Raw genomic sequence first — 16,016 nt, 5'->3', positions numbered from 1 at the left:
TACAAGGTAATAAGACAGGACAGATGTCCTGTTTTCCTCGCTTGCTTTCCCATCTCTGGGAACATGGCAACCATCATGGAACCATATGGCTGCAGGCTGAAATAACACCAAAATGCTTACAGGGGCACAGTGGAATGATTAGTGGTCCTCGGGCCTCCACCACTGGACTACAGTAAGCAGCCTTAGCTTATTACCTGGAGTAGGCATCACGTCCTTCTCAGGGTTATCTCACCCATGTCCATGCTTTCTGTTACTTCCTGGACACCAATAATCGAAACTTCTAGTTCCATCCATTGGTGGCCCCTCTCTGAATTTAACCCATTTAAAGGATTCCCCTACCTAGTCAGTGGTCCAAAATTTACCCTCCTCTCCCACCTCCCTCTTCAACTGGCCTGCCTCATGGTATCCAGTTCTGACATGTGGTCATACTGGGCCTCTCTTCCCTACCTCCTGGTTTTATTGGGCCTTCCCAAGTGTCTTGCAAACAAACAGCCCCTCTACATACACTGGTCCCCACCCACTATCTGGCTTCCTCATACACTTGGGTAAATCTCACTCTTTTCTCTCTGCTTGATTTTTAGTTCATCCTCTATTCAGCCTGCCCCACCTGCTTCAACACAATGTTCCACTGCTGCGTGGACATAGTCATGCCATGTCCCTGGCCCACCTCAGTGCTCTCCTAGATGATGGAGACTAGTTACAAATTCTCCAAGGTCCCAGAACTCACCACGTATTGAGCCCACCCCCGCCCCTGCAGGGACTTACAATCAGGTTTTTCACTTTAGACTTTTTAATATTTCATACAGCGATTATGGTGCATTCAGGAACCCAACCCCCCAAACCCCACTAGGAGGGCCCCCACCCCAGCCCTCCCACCCCACTTGAGGGCCCCAGGTTTAGAGTGGAGGACGGGGAAGTAACCACCCATCTGGGACTGACCCCAGACACTGTCCCTGCCCTGCCTCACCCTCCCCAGGGGTTCAGGGATAACACCTGGGCCCGGACCCCATGCACCCCTCTGCCCCTGCTTGTGCACATATACACACTATGGCTCCTTGAAGAGTTGGTCAGTTCCTGGCAGGGCCCTACTCAACAGCACCGAGTGGGACAGGGGCGGGAGGGTTGGGCTAAGGAGACCCTGAGAAGGAAGGAGGCCCCAGCTATGGGACTGCAGGAGGGAAAGAGTGGGGGCCCCCCACCTCGTCCACCTCCCAGAGAGTCTCCGGTAGTCCGCAGGTCCCCCTGCGGCCGAGGATGGCGGGCAGGGGGGTAGGAAGGCGAATGGTCAAGGCATGCTTTCCCTTAGCCGACCCCAGGGTCTGGTGATGGTCAGGGTTCCAAATAGGGGCTGTGTCCCTGCCTTGGAAAGGCTGGGAGCGGGGCTTCATTGCACAAAATACTGTGGGAGGGCCACACTCAGGGGGTGGGGCCCAGCCAGTCTGTATACAGAGATATTGCATTTAAAAAATGAAAACCTCATTTAAAATAATTAAAAACAACAATGAATGAAACAAACAAAAAAAGGCCCACACAACATGAGGCAGGTGGGGCAGGCAAGAAAGCAGGCAGGGGAAGCCTCAGACCCAAGGCATTGCCACATCCTGTCTGAGTCGAGATCCCCAGCCCGGGCTAGCTCCGGACCCCTGGCTGGCCGTGGGGTAGTGGTCCTGGGGGAGGGTATGATGGGAAGGGGAGGAAAGGCCTGGCCTCAGCGTGGGAGGCTGGCACGGCCATGCTGTCCGCCGGCAACTACCGAGACAGAGAGAGACAGACAGACAGACAAGACAGACAAACCAGGCGAAGGAGCGATGAGAGCTTTGTTAGCACCCAGCAGACAGGCCAATGGGTGGGCTGACAGGCCAATGGTCGGGTGTTCGGACAGGCAGCAGGGAACATGTGGGCAGGAGAGCATGAGTCAGGCAGGTAGGCAGGCAGCAAGCGAGGAGGATGCAGCTGGGGGCTGCCCTGTGAGGGGAGTGGCATCCCTCCAGCTGCTGCCTGCTGGGGCCTCAGTCTGTGGCTTAGAACTCAGCTTAGAACTCGGTGTCCACCACGCGGAAAGCTGGCCTGCCTGGAGGGGGAAGCAGAGCGGATGGCTGTTGGTGGGTAAGCAGGTAGGTGGCTGGGGCAGGGAAGAGGGCGAGGGCCACACCTACCTGAGTCAGGCATTGATGAAGACCGAAGGCTGGCCTCCTTTTGTAGCTGGATCTCCTTTAGTGCAAATATGGAAGTAGCTATGGATGAAGAGAGACACTGGGAAATGACCCACAGGGCCATCCAGGATCACCTCCCACATGGCCCCATTGGGGAATTAGAAAAAGCTGCCTTTTCTTTGAGAGGCTTGACTTTCGCCTATCAAACAATCCTTACACACAAACCAGCTACAGCTAGGGAATATAGAATATGGACTATTACATGATGCCAGAAAATCAGTAATTCTGTCAAGTGTGATAATGGTACTGCAATTACCACCTGCTGAGTCTAGATGATGGTGCTTGGGATTTTAGTTTAATCTAGTGGGGAGATGCAGGAAGTGGGCCATTTTTTTAAGGTATATAATATTGTTATGAAAAATATTTTACAGACACATGCTGAAATTTATAGATGAATGACTTATCTGGGATCTGATTCAAAATAATCAGAGGGAATACACATAAAACCAGATTGGCCACAAGTTGATGACCTGTTGGGAATACTTGGGGACTCATATTATTTGGTCGAATAGATAAGTATATATAATTTTACTTATTTTTTTCTTAAAAAGATCTTGTTGGGGTGGGCTCCTGGGTGGCTCAGTTAAGGGTCTGCCTTCAGCTCAGGTCATGATCCTAGGGTCCTGGGATTGAGCCCCATGTCGGGCTCTCTGCTCGGCTGGGCACCTGCTTCTCCCTCTCTCCTTCTGCCTGCCACTCCCCTCTGCTTGTGCTCGCTTTCTGTGTCAAATAAAATCTTTAAAATAAAAATCTTATTTGAGAAAGAGAGAGAGAGATAGAAAGAGGAGTATGGGGAGGGACAGAGGGGAGGGAGAGGGACAAGCAGACTCCACAGAGCCCAATGGGGGGCTTGAATTCACTACCCTGAGATCATGACCTGAGCCAAAACCAAGAGTCAGATGCTTAACCAACTGAGACACCTAGGTGCCCCTATTTATTTTTTTTAAAGTAACCTCTATACCTAATATGGGACTCAAACTCACAACCCTAAGATCAAGAGTCATATCTCCACTGACTGAACCAGCCTGGTGCCCCCAAATACATAAAGGGGCGCCTAGGTGGTGCAGTCAGCTGAGCGTCGGGACTCCTTGGTTTTGGCTCAGGTCATGATCTCAGGGTCCTGAAACTGAGTCCCGTGTCGGGCTCTGCTGTTTTAAGACTCTACTCTCTCTCCCTCTCCTTCAACCCCTCCCCACCACACACTCCCTCCAAAATAAATAAATCTTTGTGCCTGGACAGCTCAGTCAATTAAGCGTCCAACTCTTGGTTTTGGCTCAGGTCATGATCTCAGGGTCCTGGGATCGAGACCATGTTGGGGTCCACGCTCTGCTGGGAATCTGCTTGAGGACTTCTCTTCCTACCCCTCTGAGCCCCTCACTCACACTTTCTTTCGGAAATAAATCAATCTTTGAAATAAAAAAGAGAACACCCTGTGTGATTACATTTCTGCATAGTACCAAGAATGGGGAAAACTCATGCTGTTAGAAGTCCAACTAGTGGTAATCCTTGGGAAGGGGTTAGGAATAACTAAACAAAATAAGAGGGCACCTTCAGGGAAGCTCCTCATATCTTATTTCTTCTTTCTTTTCCTTATGGTTAGAAAAAGAGAGAGAGAGAGAGAGAGAGAGCACGAGCACAAGCAGAGGGAGCGGCAGGCAGAGGGAGTGGGAGAAGCAGACTCCCCGCTGAACAGGGAGCCTGATGCAGGACTTGATCCCAGGACCCTGGGATCATGACCTGAGTCAAAGACAGACACCTAACAGACTAAGCCACCCAGGTGTCCCTCATATCCTATTTTTTGGCTCGTACGCCAGTTACACAGGCGTGTTGAGTTTGTGAAAATTCACTGTGCTGTATAATTACGATCTGTGCATTTCATATACATTTTATAAGAAAATGCTTACTAAAAAAAGGGAAAGTTATGTTGCATCTATTTTTATGTATGTTTGAAAATTCCCAGGAAAGGTAAAAAGGAACCGAAAACCAAGTTAATTTTTGTAATAAATGCATCACATGTCTGAACAAGGGTGTGCTACCCCAGAGGTGACACAACCAGAGCCCTGCACAACCTGCCCAGCGTCTTGTTCCCCACAGCCCCCCACCAGCTTCACTCACTGTCAGGAAGTTTGTGGATCCGCTCCCCCAGACTGAGGAAGAATGGATGTTTCATGGCATCCTCTGCGGAGATCCGATTGCGACCTTCAAACTGAGTGGGGGACAGGTGTGGGGAGGGCAAGGGGTGGTGAGGGCGGCGGCAGTGTACCGAACACCTTCAACAAGCAGGCCTCTCTTCCTCCCCATCCCAGACCATGCCCCTGGAGCTCCCCTGTTTCCCCACCCCTAGAATCCCCGAACCCCCGAGGCTGGCCCAAGAAGGTGGACTCACCTGCAGCAGCTTGTTGAGGAGGTCAGCCCCATCGCTGTCAAGTCTACAGCAAGGACAAGGGGACCTGCTTTAAATTGAGTTTGGGCACTCTGGCCCCTAACACTCGCCCACCTACCCACCAGTCTCACCGGGGTGCATGGCTCAAAAGGGCCTCGGCTCGATACTTGGGGTAGTTGTATGTCTTGAACTCTTCGTTGGACAGAATGCCTGGCCACGTCTCCTCGGTTGGGGTTCCTGGTGGGGAAGAATTACCCTAAGCATCCACAGGGCGTCACTAAATGTCCCCACGGCTCCTAGGGCCCATTCCTCCTCACCCAAGATGCGGAAGATGAAGTGCAGCTGTTCCTCCACCGTGGAGCCTGGGAAGAGGGGCCGGCCTGTGGCCATCTCATAGAAGATGCAGCCTACACCCCTAGGCAGGGAGGGCACAGTGAAAAGGGAGGCAGTCAGCTGATTGGCCATTGTGACCAAGCCACCGCCTTCACTACACAGTTCCTGCCACACTTCCACCTGTCCTCACCACATGTCAATCTGGGTAGAGTAGTCCGTGGACCCAAGCAGAATGTCAGGGGGTCGGTACCACAGTGTCACCACCTCATTGGAGTAGGTCTTCGTTGGAATCGACTTAGCTCGGGCCAGGCCTGGGAGGTTGAGAGAAGGGGCAGCTGGAATTGAGGAGGTCCCGGGCAGTCTGGGGGAGAGGACAGCTGGGATGGAGAGCATCTTAAGCAAAGCCTGGAGAAGCTGAAGGGGACTGAGATTAGGTGGTCATGAAGAAGGAGGGTATGAAAGGATAAGGCTGGGGCGTCACGGAAAGAAGAAGGGGGAGGCCAGGGTACCAAAATCTGCCAGCTTCAGTTCTCCTCTCTCGTTGATGAGCAGGTTTTGGGGCTTGAGGTCTCGGTGTAGCACCTTCTGCCGGTGGCAGTAGGCCAGGCCACGGAGCAGCTGGAACAGGAACAGCTAGGGACCCAGGAAGGGCAGGTGGAGGTCAAAGTATATCCAGCAGCCCAACCCCCAGCAGACACTGCTCCCCCTCCCAAACACAGACACTGAGCCCAGAGCCTTATCTCACGGAAGAGGACAGGGTCCCAATGCCCTCCAAGGGCTCCCAGCAAAAAAGCCAAACGGGAAAAGTCTGTTTCTGGGAGATTTGTGGGGTGGAGTGGGTGAGTGGGGGCCCCCGTGTGCCCCCGCTTCCTGCCCCACACCCACTTTCACGTTGTGCATGTTGATGACGTTCCCACAGTCATCCAGGTACTGCTTCAGGTCCTTGTCCTGAGGAGAGGAGAGGAGATACAGGAGAAAAGAGGGGACAGTGGCCATCTCCCCACCTCCCTCCAGGACCAACCACCACTCAACCTTACCAGGTACTCAAAGACAAGGGTGAGGGACTTCTCCGTGTGGATAATGTCATGTAGCGTGACAATGTTGGCATGTTTGAGGTCCTTGAGCAGGGACACTGCAGGAAGCATGGGAGTGAGATGGGGGAAGAGTTAGGACCCCACCCTCAGGATAGAGGCGAGGATGAGGACCAGACAGGGATGAGCCCAAGGTTCCTTTCTTTCCCCGTGCACGCTGGGGTGGCGGCTCATAGCCACTGGCTCTATCCCACCCGGTGCTAGGGAGGGGTGTTCCTATGTTCCAGATGTAGAAACTAAGGCTCAGAGAAGAAGTCTGGAGCAAGAAGCAAGAACCTGGGCTTACAGTCCCAGGCTTATGTGACATTAGATATTCACAACCTGTCTTTGCTTTCTGGAAAGGGGTTTTGCTTCAACCCTCAGTACAAAGGCTCGCAGCTTCTATGAAATTGAGTTTGCACATGTAACTTCTATGCAATTCAAGCTCATTCCGTGGGACAGACTAGAAACTGTCATGTCAAGGAAACGTTAGCACTTCCACGGGTGCTCTCAGAACTGGACAAAGCAAGCACTCTGCTTTCTAATTCCCTGGCATCTTCTCCGAACAGGAACAGATCCCTGATTACCTTGATTATGACCTAGGTATCTGCACCATGGGCACTTTCTCCTGAAGGCTAGAGTGTCAGAAGCGAAGTCTCAAAACACCCAGTCTCTGTTCTCACCGTGGGGCACGTATGGAGGAGCCATGGGGAGAGCCCGGGAAGCCTGGGACGGCCTTCCTGGGTGTCTGTACCTTCCCGGATGGCGGTGCAGGGAGCCCCCTCTTCGTGTTCCAGTCTGATCTCCTTGAGTGCCACAAGGTTGTCTGTGAGCTTGCTTTTGCCTTTGTAGACAGTGGCATAGGTACCCTAGAGTGTGAGGAAGAGTGACAGGAAAGGAGCTGGAGGCTGCGGGAAGCTCTCGCGGCCCCCTATCCCCACCACAGGCCTCCCGATTGTCTCTCACCTCACCCAGCTTGTCCAGCTTGATGTACGTCTCCAGTTTCCCAAAGCCAATCTCAGACTGTGGGGTAAAGGGGCAGATTGAAGCAGGCTCACGGGAGGGGCCAGGGAAGAGAGAAATGGGCAGAGGTGAGGTGAGGCGAGGCCAGAAGCAGGAGACGCTCACCAGGCTGACGCGGCGGAGCCGGCGGCTGAGGGGCTTGTCGAAGATGGGGCTGTTGAGGGTCAGCTTCTCAAGGTAGCCCTCAGGCAGCCGGATGTCGGCCGGGAGCGACAGGCGCTTGTTGATGTCCTAGCAGGCAAGACAGGTGGGAAGACCATGAGTGCCACCTTCCCAGGTTCCACCCTCTTCTCTCGTCCCACCACCAGCCGGACAGGGTTAAGCACCTCAGTGGAGATCTTGCGTGGGGGATGGTTGCGCATGCGCACCCTCACTGGCGACTGCACCTCATCCGAGGACGTGGCTGAAGCCTGGTCACTCTCCCCATCAGACCCCATCTTCAAGTCCTCATGTACAATCTCTGGTAGTGAGGACAGGGGGAGGAGGGCAGACCAGTTGAGGTCCAGAGCCCCAGGAACCCCCTCCCCTGCAGAACACACTGCTTCATCACACACGTACACACAAGCCCCCTGAGCCGCCTGGAGTCCCTCAGGCGAGGGCGGCAAGGCCCAGGGAGGTTCAGTCAGGTCGCGGCGGGATGAGTAGGGGTGGAGGGGCAATAGTCACCTAGTGGAGCACCCCCATTCCAGGGGTGAGCTGAGACTGGTGCTGGCCCACGGCCAGGAGGCAGGCAGCAGCAGAGTAGCCAAAGGCCCTGGGAAGGTGGGCCCAGGGCAGGCAGGCACCCGTAGGCCTGAGGGGGCCATAGCGGAGTGCAGGGGAAGGGCAAAGGGAAGGCTGGGGCAGCTGCAGCAGGCAGGGCACTCTTCCTCCCCCTCAGGCCTGGGCACAAAGCCAAGGAGAGGGACACAGATGGACAGATAGAGGGTGCTGAGAGGATGGCAGGGAGGGGGAGAAAATAGAGAAAGGAAAACGGAAATAATACAAGTCTAAGGGGAACTAGGCTGGGAGGCAGCTCCTGGGGACCAGTGCCGGGGGCAGGAGTGATCAGTGGACCTACCTGGTGCAGAACTGAGTGGACCCCGTCCGGAGCGAGGTTCCCCAGGAGCGGCACGAGTGGGTACCTCTCCAAGGTCACTGCCACCGCCACCCCCACTCTCATCCAGGCCTATCTGTTCAGGGGCACCATTGGTCTTGTCCACGCCTCGGCCCCCTCGGAGTGTCATCGACAGCTGCCGCTTGATCTTCTTCATCCGATCCATGGCGACCTGAGCAGGAGGGATAGATGGGAATGGGTCCCACGTTAGCACTTGCCTGACCATCATGGGCCCCCTAAAGCCCAAGACAACTTAGTGAGGTACACTGACATGAACCTGTGTCAGTGCCCACCAAACCCCTGTGGAGGCCTCGAAACACTTGGGATTCCCGGAAACCTGGCACAGATGGGGACCCTTGTCAGTGCCCACCCACCTACAGCCAGCCCCTGGGGACCCCGCTCCTGAGGAGCGCACCTGGGTGTTGAGGCCTGGGTGGCTGGCTGAGGGCAAGGGCCCAACTGGTGGACTGCTGGCCTCTATAGGGGCAGCCTCACTGTGGGAACAAAGGCCTCCACAGCAGGCATTCTCAGGTGCGGTGGCGGTGATGGGTCCAGCTGTGGGTGGGGCAAGGCGCTCTCCCAGGACTGAAGGGCCACCAATACGGCCCTGGACTCGCCCATAGAATGGCATGTTCCGCCGGCACCAGCCCCACATCACCCCCCAACTGCCAAGGCAGAATGCTCCCCACAACCATAAGGACCCACCCGCCTTCCCCAGCAACCATTGTCACGGTGACTAAGTGGACTACCCCAATGGTCTACTCAAGTGAGGGGTGTGTGGAGAGGGGAGTCCTGCCCAGACCCAACCACTGGGTAGGTTGTTGGGGGGGGGCTGAATCTCAATAGACACCAGCTGTCCTGAGGGCTCCTGGAAAGTTTCAACCAGGTTGGGACCCTATGGGTCCCACTCAAGATTTTTATAAGCCAGGCCTTATAAAAAATTTTTCTACTTGAGAGTGCACAACTCCCTTATCACCCCAAATAAATGTCCCAGTCCTCAAGGGTGGCCCACAAGGTCTTATCCTATTCACCCCTATTAGCTTCCTGGACTCACCTCCCCCCACAACTACTGCCAGTTGCTGTTGTGCAACCACAACCAGCAGTCCCACCTCAGGGTCTTTGCACTGGCTGCTCCTGGTACGTGGAATACCCTTCCCCCAGATTGCAAAATAGCTCACTCCCTCATCCCCTTTAGACCCTTGCTCAAATACCACCTTTTTCATGGATAATCCTCCACAAATAACCCTACTTAAAATCTCAACCATACTGAGCTCCCCCTTACTTTGCCTAATTATCCCCCCAGCACTTATCACCTCCTCAGAAATGATACCACCTACTTATTGGTTTCTATATTCTTAACTGTCTGTCTCCTCACCGCCATAACTAGAAGATCAGCTCCGCCAGGGTAGATTTCTGTCTGTTTAGGTCACGGCTATATCCTGAGGACCTGGAACAGTGACTGACACAGAGTAGACGCTCAAAAAGTGCTTATGGCAGAAATTAATGAATCAGGGGGCTGAGGGCCTAAGACCAATCCCCACCCAGATGGGCAGGGTAGGTCTGCTACTCGTGAACAACTCCAGAAAATGTGGCCCAGGGACAGTGGCATCGCGGGAAGATGACCTAGATGGGGCCGCTGGAGGGAACAGGGCCACCAAAAGGCTTAGGCTGGCCTTCTTCTGCTTCCTCCTGGGCTCCAGGCCAGCAAGGTGGGGGAAAGACCTGGCCTAGGAACCATCTGGACTCACAGCGGGCCTAAGATGGCCCTGGGCCCAAGGGAAGTAGAGCTAGAGAGGAGGTGGGAGGATGAGGTGGGGCTGGATTCAAGGAGAGAAGTGGGTCATCTGTTACCTTGAAATCAGGCGCTTACCCCACTGGTCCCTACACCCTGCTTCTGCCTGCCTGGCCTCACTACCCCCAGGAGGAGCAGAGGTGCCAGCCTAGCAGAGAGACCCCAGTAAAGAGGATGAGGTCCACTCAGAGAACCCAGGAGAACCACAAAAATCCTGACCCAGTAGGCCAAACACTGGACCTGAAGCTGAAGAAGGAGAAGCATGGCCAGCCTCAAAGGCAGTCTTGCATCCATGGTACGAATACTCAGTCGGCATTGCCTGTAGTGGCAGGGAATGGGGCATCTGGGGGGATGGTAAGTAGGGCTGGATGGAAGACGAGGAGGGAGCCAGAAGGAGCCAGGGTCCATAACCTCTAACTGGAAACTCCCAGAGCTGGACATATTCCAGAGTTCAGTTTTGGGGGGATTTTAGGAAGACAGGATACAAAATCTGTGTATCACGCAACATTCCCAGCAGGGGTGCCCTGGGTAGACCTTTGTGAACAGAGACACTTGAACATTAATATACAATAAAACTTTTAAATATTATTATTTCCATTTTCTGAGCTTTTTAAGAGTTCAGAATAGTAAAGGAAGGAACAAGAAACTGGATACACAACTCCACTCAAAAAAAGGGCATATGTCCTTCCTGACCCTCCGAGGACATACACCCATCCTCAGAATACTCTCACACCCAAGGGCACTCATCACCTCACACCACACTGTCCACTGAAGACACAGCCATCATACTCTAGTCATCACGGTCACCACACAACTCGCACCGAGAACACAACATCCTCATCCTGTCCAGACCCCTATGAGCACAAACTGGCCCCTCAAGAAGGGCTCTCTGCATTTTAACAGCACCTGTAATTTCCCCATTTATTTCTAACCCCATCAGCACAGGAAGCCCCAACAGAGCAGAGAACTGTTTGCATAGGCTTGGGCCCCTCTAAGTTAACTCTCACCACCACATTCTTGGGTGCCTCCTAGGCCAAGCTGCCCGTTAGCTTCTCCAAAGCACTTACCCCCATTAACACGCTGTTCCCTGTGCATGATTCTGACCCCTATTAACATGCACTTGGGACCCTCTACAGCTGACCCAAATTAGCACTCACTGGACCTTCACACTGCCCTGAATCTCATTAACATGAAGTGAAACTTGCCAATCCCTGACCTGTTTTGCCCACTCAGACCCCTCCACGGCTATAACTATCAGTAAACCCATATTCTGGTCCTCTCACTACCCTGTCCCCACCACCCCCCATCAGCACAAGCTGGACCTTCACTTCACCCTGACCTCTATTAGCACACACTGGGCCTCACACAGTGCCTCCCCATTAGCACACCCTGAACCCTTCACTCAGCCCCATTCCCCAGGGACATACCAACACAGTGTTCTATAATGGCCTGACCCTCATTAGCACACCCGGGTCTTCATTCTGCCTGGAGCACCATTAGCACACACTTCAGCCCTCTATGGTTCTGAATCCACTTTATCACACCTAGACCTTCACATATTCCTGTCCTTTATTTCTCTTTGCTTCAAATCTTTCACACCTATAATGCCTGTTGGTTCACACCTGAACCCCTTCACAACCCCGATTCTCCTTACCGCACCACCTGGAACCTCCACACACCCCAGTCCCCCATGGACAAAAGCACACTGTCTTCACACCGTTCTGACGCTCACTAGCATTTTCCAGACCCGATACGGCTCTGACTCTTCCCCCAATGGCACACATTTAAGCACCTCCAAGGCTCCAAACCCGTACCAATGGTCACTAGATTTTCATATGTAACTGTCCCTTATCGCATCCTGGAGTCTCACATCCCGTCCTCATGGATGGTTGGGGACGGACGAACGGACACACACACACACACACACACCCATCTTGATCCTTAATATACTGGACCCCTTACAGTGCTAAGACATTTCCCTCACCACTGTGCCCTCCCACCCCACATATATCCGTAACTTCTGGTACCCAGTAGCACAGGCTAAGGTCTTCCACCACTCTGTCCCCGTTAGCATATCCTGGGCCTCATACTACCCAGACCTTTATTAACACACGCACGTACCCTTTACAGCTATGACCCCCATTAGCACACACTCAACACTCGAGTTCTTCCACTACCCTGACCTCCATGAGCACTCTCTGGACCCCTGCATGCTGCAGTCCCTCACGGATGAATACACAGTATTGACACCATCCTGATGCTCAGTAACACACACAGGACTTCAGAGCCCTGATCCTATTAGCATACCTTCTGCTATTTCTACCACCTTAACCCCCATTAACACACACGGGGGTCTCTCCACACCTATAACCCTGTTTGCATACCTCAGCATTCCTAACATGCTCTCCCCCTATCACACACCGTCGGGGCCCTTCACTGCCCCCCCCCCCATTAGCACACGCTGGGCCTCAAGCCCTACACAGCGGTTAAGACTTATCACACGCTCCGACCCCTCCACAGCTCAGGCCATTAGCAAAGCTCGAGTCTTTCACCACCCACTTCCACATCCTCTAGTCCTTTGATCACCCTGCTCCCCATTAGCACCCACAGGACTGCCCATCCCCAGTTCCCAGACCGGGCCCAGGGCGGGGCCAAGGTCAGGGAGGCCCCGAATGACCCCCCGCCCCGGTGCACTCTGGGAAATTCGCTGGGGGAGGGGGCACATGCCAGGGGTGCAGCCCAGACCCCTGGGCACCGCCCGGGGTCTGGGTTGGTTCTGCAAGAAGAAGGGCAGCCCCCACCCCACGCCTCGGGGACGCGCTCACCGGCGGGGGCGCGCGAGCAACCTCAGCGCCGCGGGGCCGGCGCGGCGGCGCCTGGGGCGGCGGCCCGGGCTGAGGCCGCGCGACCTCCTTCTCCTCCTGTTCGCCGCAGGCGCCCGTCCCAGTAGTCTTCGGCCATGGCTGCTGGGCCCGGGCCGCCGCCGGCTGAGGAGGAGGAGGCGGCGGCGGCGGCGGCGGTTGAGGCGGAGGCGGCGTCCCGCTCAGCCGGCCATGAGCTTGGCCGCTGCGGGCGATGCCCCCGGGCTCGCTGGCGCCCGCTCGAACCCGAGAGCTCACGGCGGCTCGCGGTTCAGAGCCGACTGCTTGCGGAGACGCGGCGGATCCCAGGGCCGAACACCCAACGGCCCAACCGCCGCGCGCGCCGCGCTCCGCGCATGCGCACGCACGCGCTGAAAAGGCTGAAGTGGGAAGGAGGGGACTCACCTCGGACTGCACGTACCAAAAGACCCGTCCGCAGCGGGAGGGGGCCCGGCCATTGCGCGCCCACCGGGGAATGTGGCGCCAGCCCTGGAACGGCGCCAGGGGGAAGTGTAGAGGTTGCTTAGTACTCAGTTCCGATCTTGCTAGAAGTTTACTAGTGCCAAGGTGGGCAGCAGCCGGTAACCAGCGTGCCGGTCACCACTCGGCCCCCCTACTTGGTCTCACTTGGTACATCCCCATGGTGGCAAACGGGACTTTGGCAAGGAGGAAAAAGACAGATGAGGCAGTCAGTCTGAGTCCCTTGAGGGACTTCCTCCTCGGAAGGCAGGAATTTTAAAGGTTCGCGAGAAGATGACTTTTCTAGGATAGGCGGCCTGGAGAATCATTGGCCTTTACCACCTTAGATAGGACAGAGTCTAGCCCCGCCCAGCATCCCCCCCCCCTAGCTCATTCCCACTGTGAACGTGTGCGGCCCCGCCCTTTGAGGTTGTCGTCCAGCCAATCGGATTTGCCCCCTGGGGTGAGGCAGAGCAAGAATGAAGGGCGTGGCTGAGCTGAAGAGGCGTGATTTCACTGCTCCGTGCCACGCCTCTGCAGGTTTTCATTGGCTTTCAGCGCCGGGGGCGGACACTTCTTTTTGTTCGGAGCGCCTCTCTCGCCACAGGCCGAATATTCTGCAAAATGATTGGTCAAAAGAGCGTTCAATCGTCTTTCGCCCCTCCTCTAACCCCCTCCCAACCCCCCTCCCGACAAGACGCACGGGGTGGAGCCTAGGCTGAGAAAAGAGGGAAGGCGGACCTTTAAAGAGGAGGGTGCGTTACTGCGCATGCTTGGGGCTTTGGGTCGGGAGGAGACCTCTTTTCCACCTCACGCGAGTATTTGCGTATGCACCCTGAATTGGGTTTCTTCCCTGCCAGCTCTCAGTTACCTCTTGTCTGCCAGAACCCCGCCCGTGGCTCTCCCCGGGTCTGCGGTTTTCTGTTTTATTTATTGAGCGCCTGTTGTGTGTCAAGCACTGCCAGCACACCTTAAGCCCTCACTCCTCTATGCCTGGAAAACTCCTACACTGTCAACAAGCCCCGCTCAAATGGCGGCAGCTTTTGGCAGGCCTTCTGGGACATCCTTACACTGCACCCCAGTCCAGTGTGGCAGCCTTGATCACACCGGTTAGAGTATTCTAGTAAGGTTCATACTAGCGAGGGTTATCAGAGCGTGATGGGAGTGGAAATACTTGACAAAGACAGAAGTCCACCGTGGGCTAGACCATCAGGTCCATTACTTCTTTGACCTCATTTTCATTTCCTACCCTTCTTCCTCTCCTCTCCAGACGCATTTGTTCCCTTCAAGCTGTTTCTGAATAAAGCAGGCACAATCCAGCCTCAGGGACTTTGCACTTCCTGTTCCCTTTGCCAGGAATATTCTTCTAGATACTCACATGCCTCATTCCTTCACGTCTTCCAAGTCTTTGCTTTAACGTCACCTTCATGAAGCCTTCCCCGAATACCCTATTTAAAAATGTCTACCGGCATCCCATTTGAGACCCCCAGACCTGGCCCTACAAACCTTCTGAGTAACACTTGTCAACTTCTTACAATTTACTTGTGTTTGTTCTGGGTCTCACCCTAGCAGAACATGAGGCACCCCCGCCCCCGCCACACACACCCACGCACATCCCTCAAGGCAGGGATTTTTTTTTTTTTTTATCCATTGCTGTCTCTTATGCCTAGAATATTGCCTGTCCCATAGTAAGCACTCAACAAATGTTGGGGCAAATGTTCCATGGCAAATAGCTCTAGGTCAAGACAAGAGACAACCGTGTGACACCCTTCCCTTTGTGCCTGCCTGGTGCAGGGGGCTCAGTGAAGTGACCCAAACCCTGCCCACTGAACTATGGTCTTCTGTCTTGTTGGTGTTACAATGGTAGCCAAACAGGACAGAAAATGGCACATAGGGGGGAACTGAGATATAACCAGGATTCAGGGGTTCCTGCTGAAGCTTTTCTTGATAAAGAAGCGTTTCAGGTATGAATGAGAGGAAGGTGATCCAGAGTTCGGCGGCGAACAAAGGGACAGAAATGTCTGGAGAATCACGAGTTATAATGGGGGGAGATAGTGGACAAGGAGCTGGGATAGTATCGAACCGGGGCAGAAGTTTGTGTTCAAGTGTCAGATGGTAGAGGCAGTGGACCAAGGTGTGGAGTGTTTGGGGAACTCTTAACCAGCAATGGAGAAAGTATCTCTGGCAGGAAAACCTCTCCACTTGACCTAAACAGTTAGCATCACCACTTAATAGATGCCAGAGGTAAAGCACTTCAGTCTCCAACATCCTAGAGGGGAATAAAAAGGAAGTATGGAAGGATGAGGTCACCTAAGCAGAGCAGGCCAGGGGAAAAAATAATCATGAGAGGAAGGCAGACAGGGGCATAGGCTGTGCCTGGGGTCTGGAGCTGGCCTGGGAGGCAGCAGATGTGGGGGCAGGCTGTGAGGAGTGTCAGGCCAGGTTCAGGGATAGGTTGTGCTATTCCCAGTACCTAGGTATGAATGAAGGAATGAGGGGTCTGTTTTCAAGTGGGAGAAAGAAGTTGGGCTTCTGGCTGGGTGAGGGAGAGGTATGAGTGGCAACCCCAGGCACCAGATGGCGAGTCTGATTGGTGCTTTCAACTATCTGGAGCCCTCAGTCAAGACCAAAGACAAGCATGGGCAGCTCTGCAGTCCTGAGGGCAGGGGCGGGGTGGGGGCGGCACTGTGGTGAGCCTGCTCCAACCAATCAACAACCCACAGCTGGCTCCCTTCTCAAAAGTAGGAGGCCTAGGGACAAGCAGACCAGACCTGAGGAGGGAGCAG

The 16,016-nt window shown here is 54.5% G+C and overlaps 1 protein-coding gene across 4 annotated transcripts; it reads right to left on the bottom strand.

Moving 5' to 3' along the window:
• Positions 1-777: 777 nt before the first annotated feature.
• Positions 778-13,264, bottom strand: CDK16 (cyclin dependent kinase 16). Of its 4 annotated transcripts, none has more exons than XM_080795820.1 (16): positions 13,193-13,264; positions 8,083-8,290; positions 7,349-7,482; positions 7,128-7,253; positions 6,966-7,022; positions 6,754-6,868; positions 5,967-6,061; positions 5,815-5,877; positions 5,439-5,562; positions 5,120-5,240; positions 4,914-5,011; positions 4,728-4,833; positions 4,600-4,663; positions 4,329-4,419; positions 2,157-2,234; positions 778-2,071 (listed from the first exon to the last, which is right to left on the bottom strand). In XM_080795820.1, the coding sequence occupies exons 2-16, from the start codon at positions 8,282-8,284 to the stop codon at positions 2,034-2,036; spliced, it is 1,512 nt and encodes a 503-aa protein (XP_080651946.1). In that variant the 5' UTR covers positions 8,285-8,290; positions 13,193-13,264; the 3' UTR covers positions 778-2,033. The 4 variants fall into 4 exon arrangements, with proteins under 4 accessions (XP_080651946.1, XP_080651947.1, XP_080651945.1 ...); XM_080795821.1 differs by lacking the exon at positions 13,193-13,264 and adding an exon at positions 12,736-13,127 and having other exon boundaries at positions 4,600-4,642; XM_080795819.1 differs by lacking the exon at positions 13,193-13,264 and adding an exon at positions 12,736-13,116.
• Between the last annotated feature and the right edge of the window lie 2,752 nt (positions 13,265-16,016).

Source organism: Martes martes (genome assembly GCF_963455335.1).
Source record: "Martes martes genome assembly, chromosome: X".
Lineage (NCBI taxonomy): Eukaryota > Metazoa > Chordata > Mammalia > Carnivora > Mustelidae > Martes > Martes martes.
This window is presented reverse-complemented; position numbering and strand designations above follow the sequence as displayed.

Bases quoted from the DNA above. Each gene is read 5' to 3' on its own strand.
- CDK16 (XM_080795818.1), bottom strand. The intron at 7,254-7,348 runs GTGCTTAACCCT...CTTGCCTGCTAG, and splicing joins CACGCAAGATCTCCACTGAG to GACATCAACAAGCGCCTGTC. The intron at 6,869-6,965 runs GTGAGAGACAAT...CTCACACTCTAG, and splicing joins AGCTGGACAAGCTGGGTGAG to GGTACCTATGCCACTGTCTA.